We start from the raw sequence: 15156 nt of genomic DNA on the forward strand, positions 1-15156 counted from the left end.
GCTATGGCCCCGATGTGACAAAGGAATTCTGTGTGCACAGCACCGTTCCCATCCTTCCGTGCAGGACCCACCGTCCCAAGCCTGCATTCTTTAAAGGTTATGTTTGCCTTAAGCTAATTAAAGCCATTTGTATCAAATGACTGGGGTAGCTTGCCTTTTGAAAATAGAGAAAATAACTGAAGAAGTTGGTTAAGAAAGTCCTGAGTTAATTTCATCAGCTGAGCCGAGAACTGCGCTATTAATTTTATTACATCTAAATGCGAGAATAAATCAGTTAGGTGAGGATTGCATTTCCATGCAGATTAGTCCTGCAGAAGTCAGCGCTGACTCAATCTGAGCACTCCGGAGGAGAGCGACAGGCGCATGAGCAGGCAGCAGGCCTGTAAATCAAAAGCCGCTCACTGAACTTGCGCAGGGAGCCCAGTGTTCCTCTGAAAGCACCTTTGGATCCCATCATGTGGGACTGCCAGTACAGTATGTACTCTTGTGCATTGGGCTTGGGCTGCCTAAGTATCTGGTCATTTAAACCATGCAAACACGGTGCCCTAGGATGAATTAATCATAACTCCTGATTTATGTCTGAGTTGTGTTTTGGTGTTTACTTCTTCTACTTAATCAACTTATTGAAGTTCTCCCAGTATGAGGCCCCCAGGAGAAACAAGACCACAAAGATACGGGCCTTAGGGTGCATATGACAAGCTTGAATAGATTTTTTGGTCCAATAGGCACTGGAACCCTGTATCAAGAACACCCATCGTATTGTGTATCATATGGCCCTGTGGACTTAGCATCTTGGTCCAGAGCCATCATCCTGTTTTGTGGTAGGAGAAATGGAAACTCTGAGAAGAAAAACAACTATCCTTCATGGCTTCTGAGTGGCTGAGTTGGGCTTTGACACTTGGCCCATCCGACTTCACCCAGATCTCTCTCTGGAAGGGGTAGCTACTGTCCCAACCTGACGGCTGACTTTTTAGATCAGATAGACAGAGACAGACATCTCTCATTTGATCCAGCTGCAACTCTCCTTCTTTCTCCTTATCCTGGCACCCCTCTTCCTCCATGTCCTAGCAAAGAACAGGACTCTCTCCCTTGGTGGCCAGAGAGCTGTAGATCCCAAGGCCAAAGGGTTATGAGCTCAGGTACAGTGCTGGAGAACACACCTTTCCCAGCCTGAGGTCTGAAGCTCTCAAATCACAAGAACAGAGTGACAAGAAGATGTCTTTCTGAACACAGCACACACCGCAGACACCAGAAACACTGTCGTCCTGGGAGGTAATGGCGTAACTTGAGCTGGGATCCACTCTGTGCTTATAGTTACCCCATGCTAGAGGTGCAGTTGCAACAAATCTCTCTTGTGTTATGATTGCTTTAATATTGAGTCCTATTCTTATAAAATGTTCCTATTTGATAAAATTTAATGATGCAATTTAGAAAATGGATATATTTAATCATGCCTTTCTCTTCTATATTTAATCGAAGGTTATATAAAAAGGTACTTTGAGGGAGTCCTAAAACATGAATGAAGTGACGAATGCCAGTATTTGAATGCTAGGACAGACACGCTTAGTTTTAACCTTGTCAAAATGCACCTTAGACTAGCACCAACCAACCCCTCTAAAAGTCTCATATCCTCTGTATGCTCATAGTGGGCAGTAGACAAGAGACTTAAAATGTCTTCAGTGTTTTCAGGGACTGGCCATTTGCTATCAGTTGGTGTGTTCTTCCCTGGATACTCTTCATGCCACTCTAGGCAATTCTTAGATGCCTTTAGGAGTGTGTGTGTGTGTGTGTGTGTGTGTGTGTGTGTGTGTGTGTGTATGACAACATATTGGTGAAAATGAGACCATGTTTGGAGGGTAGAAAGGGAAAGGAAAATGATATATTTATGTTATAATCTCAAAAAAACAAAAAAGTCTTCAATATGGCAATAAAGCTTGTTTATGTTTTCTTATATTAGTAATATACTATATAATATGCAGTATGCAATATCTCGCGCTCTGACAGTACCTGGCTCACATTTCCAGCTCCCTCGACCCTCAGTGTGACCGTTTGCTTTGCTTGCGATGGAGGGAGGCAGGGATGGGTATTGACAGCAAGCCATGACAGTGACAGGACACAGGCTGAAAGAGAGAGCTAAAGCCACATGAGCGGGAATCTTAGGGATGGCAACACCCATGTGGGGACTTGTTGAGAGTGTGGAGGAGCCGCCATGCATTCGTGTCCATGAAGTTGGTACCATAGAGCTACCAGTGTCGCTTTGTTTTCTTGTTACACGATTATCTGTGGCTCTCTGGAGTGTAGTGCCATGGTCCCATCTGTTGACTCGGATTTGACTTAATGAAGGCAAGAAGTAGCAAGCGAAGGTCTGCATCCCTGGAGCATTTGTAGTGTGATGGACACCTCTGATGAGGTCCGAGGATCCCAGGGGCCCTTGAGATGGGCTTAGATAGAGGAGGCATAAATTCCTGCCTGAATGCCTCTCACTCCCCCTAGCTGTGCCTTGATAAGTGGAATCACAGGCATCTCACGCCTGACTCTGAGTGGTTTTCAGACAGCTGGAGCATCAGCAGACTTGGGTATGCTCAGAGGAGAGGACATAGAGTGCTCTGGGAACAAGAGTTGATGTGCTGGTCTGGGGCGAGTGGATAGCGGATAAACAGTGGATGGAGGGGAAGGCAGTATGTTCTGTGCAGATGACAGTGTTCTGTGGAGATGGCAGTGTGGTACTGGGGGGGGGGTGCTTTGCAGTGTCCTTGTCCCCACTAAACTCCTGGAAATTTCAATTGTTCTTTCACCTTGCTTTAACATGCCGTCTTTTACCAAGTAAGTCTGTGACCTGGAGATGCAAATGTTCAAAACAACTGCCATCAGCCCCTGGTTCCCCCACATACCCCGAGGAGACCCCATCCTCTGAGGATGATCCTCAGAGTGTCTTGTGCTGTGATCGTGTGCGTGTGAGCTGTGGGGCTCACTCTTCAGACACCCAAGTAAACACACTGTAGTGATCCGTGGCCCCTGTGAAGCAGCTATTGTTACAGGAAGTTTGAAAACACCCTGGGACCAAAAAGAAGGGAGAGATTTTGTAACTGTCTAAGAATGTAGAGCTGAAAGACTGAAAATAAAAATGGCCACCAGCCTTGGGACACATCTACAGATAAAAGATAAGTAGGAACTGACTTTAAATCAGAGCAGGGTCTGGAGAACTGTGTTGCCCTGGTGTGGATCCTAAAAGGAAAGGGATATCTCATTCGTCTGTGAAGCTGAAACCTAACAATTGTGTCCATGAGTGTGTATGTGCACATACATGTCTGCATATATGTACATGTGCCTGTATGCGTGTGTACCTGTGTGTGCACATATGCCTGTGTACCTGTGTATCTATACTTGTTTCTGCGTGTACACCTGTGTGTACATATGCTTCTGCCTATGAACATGTGTGTATACATGAATGGCTGTGTGTATGGACCTTTGTTTCCATGTCAACTTGTGCACATACATGTGTCTCTATGCTTGTGCCTGCACATCTGTGGGCATTGATGCGTGTGCATGTATCTCTTTGTGGGCACCCATGTGTGCATTGCCTGTTCGCAACATCAGCATCTTAGAGAATTGGAGAACTTGTCCCACTTGTACTAGCCCAAGTACTAATGTACAACTGTTATGATCCTGAGCTACCCAGAGCACCAGATTCCCAGGGAGCAGCACAGCCTCGTCAGACATGGGAGTACATCTCTGCTTTCCTTCTCCCACCAGCTATGAGTCCATGTTGTCTTGAATGGTGGGTGCTGATTGAATAACACAGCCTGCTTCTGAAATGGACTTAAGCTTTTTGGGAAAACTGCTACGTTTTTTAAGGTCACATAAATCGCTCTCTTCCTGCCCCCTCCTGTCCTAACCTGTGCTTCAGTTTTTCCTCTGGGCCTGCCTCTTCTCCCCCTTCAGCCTGTTGGTTCGCCTTCTTTCCTGCTCCAAGCCTGGGGCCAGTTCCGACTGCAGCCATGTGCTGACCCCAGAACACTTACAAGATGTGTGCTTTCTTTTAGGAATGGTCTAATTTAATGCTAATTTAATGCTTCTGCCTTTAAAAATCTCAACTGTAGAGTGGAGATTGGGATATTGTTACTCTTGAAATTGTACAAGGTCACTCACTGCCTATGAATTCACATCTGAACACAAGCTCATGGGGGCCAGAGATGTAGACTGGAAGCTAGCTCTGTGGTCATTGACTGGATTCAGAATGTACATGCTGTCCATTCTGGGCATAGCAGGTCACAGACCGCATCCGAGGTGGGTGGCTGCAGAGCTCTGGCAGCCTTGGAACAGTTTTCTGGGGGACTTATAGCATTGTCCAGTACTTTCATGGATACTGAAACCTGCTTGCCATATACAGCGTCATCAAAGAGCCTAAGTATATCTCAGATCCCTCCTCTTCCTCCTGGCCCACAGGACAGCTATGTTACAATCTCCTTCATATAGCTGGCACTGTTATGGGTAATGCTTCTGCATCCATAGCCTCATGTGGTCTACCTGCATCAGGCATCCAGACTGTTTCAGGTTCTGTAATGTTCTGGGGAAACTGACCCATAACCTCATAGGCTATTCTGTCCAGCGGTGACATAGGATTCCCCTAAGTCAAGTGGAACAATGGGGGAATAGAGAAACTGGTGTCTTTTATGGCTCGGGTCACCCTTCAGGGGCGGGATGGTCTTACAGTCCTGGATCTCCACACCTTGAGAAGCTCAGCCCTGCCCTCCTGTCTGAGTGTTTTACCACCTCATTGGCATAGGAAATCCGAGAAAATAAAAACGGGTGGAAAATCAATTCTCTCTGTCGCCTGTCAACTCTGAAATCACAACCTGTGAAAAATTTAGGGGGACTCCGAAGTGATTTGTGTTGCCATGAAAATGATCTTCAGTTTTGTGGAATTTTGTGAGATCCCTGGAGCCAAGCTGGAGAATCAGGAACTAGAGAGGCAGAGGGAATTATCTCACAGACAGACGCCAGGAGCCCAGGCATGCCCTCTGAGTGTAGGGCTTCAGCAGAGCTTGGCAGTGGCTCCACTGAGTGGTGGTTGCTATCTTGCCGTTTTCTCCCTGGGAGGAGATCTCTGAGGATAGTGCTAGTTTGGCTATCTATCATTGTGATCCAAGCCTTCCCGGAAGATCTTATGCTTGGTCTATGCATCCTGGGATGGATTCTCCAGTCAGGTGGTAAACTCTTTGTCCTGCTCCTGGGGCTGTACATCAGGACAGTTCTGTCCCCTACTTCCATTGCACTGGTCCCTGAACTCCAGATTTGATTTTGGCTGCTCCTCCAAGGGTTCTGAGGAACCCAGTCTCTCTTCACTGGCCAGCTGTTACAGCCCTGGGGAAGCACTGATTGATAGCATCCCTTTCCTTACCTCTCTGAACCACCAAGGGGCACTGCGCAGAATCCTGGGAACAGTAAGCCAACACCTGCCATTTCCCGTGACTTCCACAACTCTGACATTGTGCTCACAGACTATCCTGCCCATCATCCCATTTCTCCTGGTCCTCAACATTGCCAAGAAGAAAAATCAAAGTAGAGGCCAACGGGGAGCCTTCAAATCAGTGTCAGGCTTGATCAATAGACTGATTGCAGGAAAGCCATTTTCCATCGTGCCTTGCTCCTAGGTGGAAATGTATCCTGCACTCCCCCAGGTATGTGGGGGCTTGAAGTCTTACAACTTGTTGATTTTGCTCCATAAAGCAGCTCTCTCTGCCACTTCAGGGAGTCCTTTACGATGGCATCATCCGAGTCTGTGGAGAGGCCCAAAGCAAAGAGTACTTAAGCATGTCAGAGTGGACCCCGCGAGTGGCCCACGGAGAGCTGTAGAGTAAGCACTTCCACAGTGGAATGGCTGAGGCGCAGACCCAATTATGTCTGGGGGCCCAAGGAGCTTCCTCCAGGCACCTCCACAGGGTCTGCAAAATCAATGGCTGTTAAAAAGAGTTGGCGATTAAGGAGACTACATAGGGCAAGGTGCAGACATTTGTCACAGGTGTTTGGGGGTATGTGTCTGCCATGAAGGGCTTTAAAATGATCATCAGAAATATTTTCTCCAAGAAGCACTCAAGAGGACCAATATAAACCCATGAATCTCCAAGGCTAGCCTTTAAAATCTGATCTTTCCAAAGATCAACTGTTTCCAGTAAAATAAAGGCTTCAGTATGCCTTCCTAAGATAATGGGGTTGGAGGAATAAATGTAAGCCAGGCTTCCTTTGTTCATAAATAGCATTACAGACTCCTGGCCTTGTTGACAATTCTACTGACTTGTTTGGCCATGGATATTAATTTGCATGCACGTCTTCTTCCATGGCCGCTGTATTGTAATCACAGAGCATGTCGTGCAGAGGCAAACTCAGCCTTGTTCCTTTCTTGCAAAGTCCATCCTGCCTTTGTCTGTACAGCTTGCTCTTTATGACATTTTGGATAAAGTCCAAACCAAATGGCTTGTGGCTCGTTCTTGGGTAGTAAAATCTCATCCACTCACTTCCACTCACAAAATAGGTCTCAGTTCAGTAATTAAATATGTCAAGTCCGTAGCCGTAATCAGAGCATCGAACTTCCCCTGATGCTTGGCTTTTCTCTTTCCACACCTGGGTCTGCTTTGGGCCGGGTCACGGTTTGCAGGAGTCAATTCCACTTAGGCTTGTCTCACTTTTCCTCATCCTGCATATGAGGGTTGCATGCAAAATACAAGGACAGGGGTCCTGAGGCCTTCCCTGGCTAACTCTGGTGTAGGAATTCTTAGGACACTGATTCTTTCTCCCAAGAACTACCTCTTGCTGCTCCATCTCTACACTTCTCTCCAGTTCTGTCATCACAGTCCCTTGGACAGCCTAGACCTCCTGCTATGGTTATTCATGCTTGCATATACCTCAGTCCAAACCTTTGCCTATCCCCTTTCTTAGGGTTCAGGGGAGACAAACTAAGAGCCCTATATCTGTCTATAAGCCTCTAAACAAACTTTGCTGTCCTATCCCCAGGGGGCCTAGGCTGAACCCAGAGCTGGAGTCTTTTACAAAGTGCAATGAAGGACAGGGATGTGCTTTGTCCCTCTGACCACACCTGTGTCTTGCTAGTGATGTTTGGGATGAAGACTGGTCTCCAGAGACACCCCACAATATCCCACTATGGGAGAATGTAGCCTTGCCTTGACCTCTCAGGAGGTGGGTCTGAGTACAATAGCTTGGCCAATGACCTAACCAACCATGTCTCCATAGTGAGTCCTTTGCTTTTGGACAGCAAACTGGGGATCTTACTGGATTGAAAACATGTTCCGTTGCCAGGTGCCTAAAGAAGGCACAGAAGCATCAGGTTTTGTCCTACCCCAAGGCCAACATCAATGACAGTGAATCTGGAGGGTTGAAGAAGCAGCACTACAACTACTGTTAACTGAATGGCCTTGAACCTTTTTTATGCCTCAGAGCAACAAAGTTCTGTCCACTTGACTCTTTAGACCATTAAATATCCACTTTGGGAGGCTAACATCAAGGTTCATCTGTTTGTGTGCATTTTTAATGTGATTTTTGCCCTTGTGGGGGGGGGTCACAAAACAAATGGTCGTTTCTCTCATCCCTGTGCTCTTTCTTCACTCGTCTGTGGGATGGTGATGTGGTGACTTGCTGGTCTTGCTCTGTGGAAGGTGGAGGCAGATTGCCCAGTGTGGAGTCAGGATAGAGACCTGTGCCTCGGTCTGCTTCACACTATGACAAGGAAGGAGCTTCAGGCATGACCCCAGAGAAGTCTTTCCTAAATCAATCACATCTATCTGTCTGTCCATCCGTCCATCCATCCACCTACCTGTCTGTTTATCTATCTATCTATCTATCTATCTATCTATCTATCTATCTATCTATCTACCGTGTGTGTGTGTGTGTGTGTGTGTGTGTGTGTGTGTGTGTGTGTACTGTTCTCTGTTGATAGTATTCTGGGCTTGTAGAGGTTAGCTTTTGAGCCATCTCAAAGACACAAACTCTAGAAATTTGATGTGCTCAGCAGCAAGGCTTGGCATCATAGGTGAGGACATGCTCCCATTTCCTTAAATTTAGTTTCTTGACTTAGCTTGATTATCCAGCTGAATAGAAAGCTGATAGCTCCTCGCAAGGTGAACCTGTCTGCCTCTCCCCTTTCTCCCTCTTCTCCTCCCTTCTTTCATTCCTTCCTCTCTTCTCTTTTTTGTCAATACTGGGGATCCAACCCCAGACCTCACACATCCTGGGCAGTATTTCTTCTCTTGAGTTACACTCTACTCTCTTCCAGGCCAATCTTGAAGGGATTGGGTAGATGGTTTGGCCAGGCCCTAGGGATGTGTCTTGTTTGTGGTTGTGGCTGATTGTGCTGGAGCCCTGTGGTTAGCATGCCTGGCTTCTGTGTGAAAGGAAGGGTGTGTGTTGAAGCTCGGTCCTGCAATACAATGACAGGAGGAAGCCATGACGACACCAGGGTCTCATGCTTGTCATTCTTGCCTACATCATGAGCTAATAATAATGGCTGCTCCTTCAGATGTAAGCACCAGCCCTCTGTCTTCTGGGGACAGTGTCATCCAGGACTTCTGCAGAGTGGCAGTGGTGGACAAGGACCCTCATACATGCCATCCCCTAGGTGTTCATGCCCACCCCCAGATGGAGAAGAGGAGCCAGAGATGGAACACTCAAGTTCCTTCCTGGTCCAGATGATGTATCTGTGTTCCATGGCTACTCTGTTCATGGTCAGAGCTTCCCAGATGCTCTGTTTCTGAAGCACAACTGCTAACTGAACATGACTCAGTGAGCATCTTCCTCCTCACAGCTCAGGAACAGGCTGCACTGCAGCTGCCTGCTTGACTCTGCAGGCACAGCCTGTAGGGTACAGAGCCACAGTGAGCATGATGATGACCTCAAGCCCAGTGTGGAAATCATATCTGCATGGCCCCATCCACTAACCTGCACCGAAAGTGTGGCAGAAGTGGAGTTTGGACAGCAAGCATGGTGTTGGCAGTATGCAAGATATTTGCAGTGGTCGACCAAGAAAGATTGAAGGTGGGAAGGTGCCAAGGTGGTTCCCCTGCTTTGCCCTGCCTGCCCCATCCTCCAGGCTCAGATGTTTCCCCAGAGGAAGCCACTGGTCACCATTTTTGTATGTTTATATTTGCACTTGTGCACACATATGTGATTATTTATGTGGCTGCACACACACACATGGGAAGCTATTTATGCCTTCCCCTATTGTGGCCGTGCCAGTAGAGGCTGATGTCAGATGGATCCCCCTTGAGAAGCAGAAGTGTCTCAGTGTCATGTCTCTCAAACCACGAGAAGCCTGCTCCTGCTCCTCTGGTAGTTTTTCTTCTGTTGGGCTGATGTGTGGTCGGATCGTTTGGTTTCCCTTTCCATTTCTGCTGTTAAAACAGAAATCAGTGTAATATCTCTTACTGAAAGAAATTCGCTATGGTTTCTGAGTCACTGAATAGATATAGTTTGGAAAAGAAACTTTAAACTTCAACTTGGCTTTCATTTGCGACTTGACAGATTGTGTCTTTTTCTCTATGTCTTTGCTCATGTAATTATCGTTCAAACATCATGCACTCCAACCACCGATAACCCCTTACCCATTTGGTGATGGATGAGAGATAGCTGGAGGTATGGCCAGCTTGGAGTCCTCTCCACACCCATCAGGGATGCTCCATGGTGTGCACCATGGCCATCAGCTGGGTTTTTAGAGGCTGGTTCTTTGTTACACAATGTTCCTTGTCCTTTCTGGGCAAGGCCTGGGTCCTATACATCCCAACCCAAGTAGTCTGGCCACACAGCATTACCAAAGGTGATTTAGACCATGCTGAGTACTGGCCCATATGGCGTCTGATGGCACCAAGGAAGCGCCCGAATGTCTGGGCCGGCATGGGATGCACAGGGAAAGCGATAGCATCCAGATTTGCCTATGGGCCATCTGGGCTGAGCCACAGCAGTGGCTAGCCATTTGTGGGTAGTATTCTTACCCCCTCCCACCATGTGCTGACTCACCAGCAGGACTGTTCCAGCCGTGGATGATTTTGTTGGGCACACTTTCCATGTACTCATTCGTCCTGGGATTCTTCATCTAAAAGATCGTGGGGGGCAAACTGGGACCAGTCAGCCTCTTCAGGAAAAGGCCAAAAAGAGAACTGTAGGGAGTCACAGACACAGATGTTATGGGTTATCCCTGGCTGGGTCAGGAGGGGGCCCAGGTAAGAGACCTATGTCTCTGAGTCTCAGTATCAGGGCAACATTGTTAGGCTATAGCTGGAAGGCCAAGATGGCAGGGACTGCCTGTAGCCTGGCACTCCGTTTGGATTTCCAAAGCCACACTTTATCTTTGCCTAATTTTTCAAGTCATGACTGACTTCAAGTCATGAAATACTAATGACCTTTGTTTTGGTCCCACAGATAAAAAAAGCAAAGAGCTCAGCCGCGCATCCCGTCCTCCTGCGCTGATGCTACGTGCCCCAGAGAGGAAAAGCCTGGCGGGAGACAAAGAGGACAAGGTGAGTGTCAACCCTTGGAGTTTTCTAGAGACACAACCCACAGGTGGAAGATGTGGGGCTGGAACACCTCACACGTTTTTCTCATAGGCATTTATGAAATGACTTTGCCAGTCTGTCCTGCACCACAGCTCAAACCAGGCTGGCAACTTCATTTCCCAAGGGAGAGCAAGCCCCAGGCAAGGTCAGGCAGAGCACCCTGACCTAGTGGAGCTTGTGAATGGGGTTCTGTGGCATTCACACTGCATCTGTTTTCATAACGATGAGAAGACATGTGAGGGGCAGGCTTCTGCCAATGTGCCATTCAAAGTTAGGTTTTACTGTTAGAGACATCCCAAGGCAGGGCTATTTTTCTTTAAAATTGAAATTTTAGGCCATATTCTTCCCACAGTTGTCAAATGGGTTACCCAGCCCTGCTTCTGGATAAGCTGGGATTTCTCTATGACACTACACTTGAGAATAATGAATTACAGGACACGTGCCCTCAGCAGGCTGTCCTGGAGCCTCTGTATCTCAGAGCCTTTCAACACATTCTCCTCTTTCCTCTTCTCAAGCTTTCCTACCTCACACCCACTGGGAGTGCTCTGTCCTCCCTGGCCCATGCTCCCCAGGGAGCCTCATCAGCACAATCACCGATGCTCACCCTCCTCTTTGTACTCACCCTTCTTACCAGTGTTGGATGGCGAACACTAGTCTGATGGAGGAGGGTCATCTACCTATCTGTTGCTTTCATTGGTTAATTAATAAAGAAAACTGCTTAGCCTGATAGGGCAGAATTTAGATAGGCGGAGTAGACCTAACAGAATGCTGGGAAGAAGGGAAGTGAGGCAGACGCTATAGCTCTCCTCTCCAAAATGGATGCATGTTAAGATCCTTCCCGGTAAGCCACCACATCATGGTGCTACACAGATTATTAGAAATGGGTTAATCATGATGTGAGAATTAGCCAGTAAGAGGCTAGAGCTAATGGGCCAAGCAGTGTTTAAAAAAATACAGTTTCAGTGTAATTATTTTGGGTAAAGCTAGTTGGTGGCCAGGAGCTGGGAGGTGAGAAGTGGCCCACCACTCCTATCACAACACCAGTCGCAAGTGTGTATTGGTGCAACCTCGAACATGCTCTGGTTTTCCAGAAGAGATCAGCACATCTATGCCAGAATTACATATTAATTACACAGCTAGCCTCACTGATGTCATCCATAAATACTGGCTTTATTACTGGGTTCTGCCATTCTGATTCACTTTTATTACTTCCTCGTCAAGCAGAAGTTTTACACCGTGATTAGCCGTTTTTATCACCAACAGGAAATCATAACCAGCATGTGCCTCATGAAGAAGATCCTGGTAATTAGCAGGAGAGGATCCTAGTGTTGCCGGATTTAGAAGTTGGTCTCATCACAAATTACACTCTACCACATTTACTTGAATAATTTGGTACTCAGAGACTCCATGTTGAGTTCTATTGTTCATTAACTTCTCAGTGAAAATTCCCTCCAGTTTTTCTAATTGGATTAGTAATATAAACCCTGGTATTAATATATATACGCATATATATGATGCATATATATACATATATATATATATATATATATATATTTGAAGACAAGTGCTTCTTAATACTCTCTGTTAAGCTAATTATTTATCCTGACCTTATTTATTTTCTCACAGGAAACAATGATATTTTCTATTTCCAGAAAGTTCTTTAAAGAATTCTACAAAACTTTGTTCTTATACTTATGAGTGTAAGGGATTGCTGTATAAATTAAAAACTATTAATTAAAGGCAGATATCAGCCACAAAGAGCAGACACTATTTGAGACCCAGGAAAGACACGGGATGCACATGCCCAGGTGCATCATGGGTCCAATGCTTCAGTCACCTTCTCAGATTTACCTTCACACCAGAACAGGGCAGGTGCTGTCATGGCCAACTCTTGCCATCTCAGGTTTGTTGTCCTTCTCTGTAGGGAGGGACTGGCTGGCTCTTTGTATAACACAGTCAACACAGCTTTGTTGTATTATTAAGGATTTTACCAAAGAGCTACACTCGGCAGATTTACCTCTTCAGAATTCTCTCTCTTTTTAAAAAAGAATTTTAAAGAATTTAAATGATGTGTAGTTGTGTGGGAATATGGGCACATGATTGTGGGTGCTGGAGGAGGCCAGAAGAGGATATTGGATGCCCTGGAGCTGGAGTTACAGGTAGCTGTGAGCTGCCCACAGTGAGCACTGGGAGCCAAGGTCAGGTCTTCTGTGAGAAAAGTGTGTACTCTGAACCCCTGGGCTGTTGCTCCAGGTCCACATTTAACCTGCTTTGGCCAATGGTTCTAAACCTGTGAGTCATGATCCCTTGGAGCAGGTCACATATCAGAAATCCTGCATTCTAAAATGTCGAGTTGCTGTTCAGTCATGGAACCCTCAGCTGAAAACAGGCTGTCATTGAAAACAACCTACTTGCCCTTTGATCTCACCTGCGCCATCTTTGTTGTGGTCTGAGGTTGATATTGAAGCCATGCAAACTGCAGGGCACGGTGAGGTGGAGTGGGTTGGGGGACAAAGGTCTAAAATGGTTCTTATCCCTAGAATTTATGCTTTCTGAATTCCTTTCTTTCCTAAAACCTACAAGTCCTTTCTTTCGAAGAGCCTCCTCTCATCATGTTGCTCTTTCATGGTGGGAATTAGGCTTCAGCCCATTGTTGAACCAAGAATTCATGACTGTCTTAAGTAGAACAGCTAGGAATGACAGCCCAAGTCTCAGCTTTGGGTCCCTATTGGACTTGAGATTGTCCAGAGTTTTTCATTTCAAACAAGATTTGCCTCCCCCGCCCCAGTGCCATCTGAAATGAACACAGAGAAGGGTCCATTTGCTGCTGCTTTAGACTGGAAAGAATAAATCTTCATTTTCTTCTAGGACAAAAATACTGACACTTCCCAAACCCAGCTGAGCCTCAGAATCACATGTACCTTGAAAAATGACCCTTTGGTGCTGTCTGAGCAAAGCGATCCAGAAAGGTGGAGAATACCCCCACCTCCAGAGCAGCCAAACCTGTCTAGGACTCTGTTCTCCCTTAAGGATGGCAGCTTGAGCTAAGTGTGATGACTGACAAGAGATTGAGACAAGAGGATCACTGCAAGTTTGAGTCCATCCTAGGCTCTATAATGAGTTCCAGGCCAGTCTAGGGTAGAGTAGGCTTATCACTTCCTCTACCATAAGAGACCCAGATGTTAGCCCTGCCTGTGTCTAGGATACCTTGCAGCTTGGAGGTTCTCTGTCACTGTACATAGAGATTTCATGGCACAGTGACTCCAGCCTATGAGCCTGGATATGAGCTCAGCGGTATTTTTCTACACCTGGCCCCTACCAATCTGTAGCCCTCTCATGACTCCCCTTTGTCTCTGGATCTGAGAGCCATCAAATGGGGAAATTAGAAGCTGCCTCTGGTGGGTTGCTCTACACATATATGTAATGTAGTCCATTGTCAATTCAAGCCTTTTTGTGACTGCCCAAACCGAGAGCCTCCTTTCTGTGATGTTTTACTCAGTAGTCATTGCTGGGAACAGACAGCTGAGCCTGCTGGGCACTTGGTTACTTTCCTCTTTGTTACTGGAACTGAGAGAGTGTTCAGAATTAAAACAATCATCTCTCCCCTTCTCTTTCATTCAAAGGAGCCTCCACCCATCCTGGTAAGAGGGGAGGAGACTGCAGCAAAAGGCAATAGACCTGTGGCCTCCACGCCTGTGCCCGGATCCCCCTGGTAAGATACCTCTAAAGCCAAGAGCTATTAAACACAGTTCCATGTCCCAGAGTCCGCTTAATGTCATAGGAGAGAAAGTGCATGCATACATACTCCTTAGGTGTGTTATGCTTAATAAAACAAAGTTTCCACCCCAGGGCAGGAATAATTCTCCATGCTGTCACATCTGTAGCAAGGAAAATGGCGCGTAAGTGATGAGTTTCTCTGTGCTGATGTAGTTGTATGAATTAGAACAGCATTGCTGTTGCCCATAGATCAGCAGCTCGAGGTAAATGTAGCCTGCCATGAACTGCTAAGGAGTCTCTACCCTCTCTTGAAGGAGGCGTATTGGGAAGAAACTGTTAATTAAAGCTGTGTCTCGCTCTCTCTGGCTGCCCTGAGAGGATTCCTGATCTCTGAGTATGCCTTACTCCAAAGCACCTTCCACGAGGGAGCCACAGTCTTTGGTTTTTAAAAGTGCCCTTTTCTAATAGAGTAATTTGGAATCGGGATAAAAAGGTTATTATAGTAAAAATTAGTTTTAAAACCTGACAATCGGAGAGCAATATACAGCTGGGAGGAAATGTTAAGTCCGACTAAGAGAAATAGCAATGATGGCATTAGGGTAACGTGTCCTCCAGGAACAACAATAGGGGTATTGGAGAAATGTGCTCTTTGGGGGCTGCAGTGGGGGTTTGGGGGCAATGCGCCCTCTGGGAGCTGCAATAGAACCATCAGGGCACAACATTCTCTAAGCACAGCAATGGCTTGTGTCAGGAAGAGTGACTTGCTCATTGTCTCAGGGTCTCACATCTACTGTGCTGGGCATATTGAACCTTGTAGCCATGTGCTGGCTATCCACCCTACTTCAAGAAAGGGGATCTTTTCTCTCTTTGTAGGGTGGTG

The 15156-nt window shown here is 46.5% G+C and overlaps 1 protein-coding gene across 1 annotated transcript in view; it reads left to right on the top strand.

Moving 5' to 3' along the window:
* The window catches only part of Tcerg1l (transcription elongation regulator 1 like), a 181210-nt gene that overhangs the window by 105225 nt on the left and 60829 nt on the right, over positions 1-15156 (top strand). The window contains exons 5-6 of the mRNA XM_041666116.1: positions 10426-10523; positions 14183-14271. Coding sequence (XP_041522050.1) covers positions 10426-10523; positions 14183-14271 — 187 coding nt within the window. The remainder of the gene's footprint in view (positions 1-10425; positions 10524-14182; positions 14272-15156) is intronic.

The sequence above is a fragment of the Microtus oregoni genome, unplaced genomic scaffold (genome assembly GCF_018167655.1).
Source record: "Microtus oregoni isolate MIOR12 unplaced genomic scaffold, Mior012 000016F_ref0000370, whole genome shotgun sequence".
NCBI classification, from domain to species: Eukaryota; Metazoa; Chordata; class Mammalia; order Rodentia; family Cricetidae; genus Microtus; species Microtus oregoni.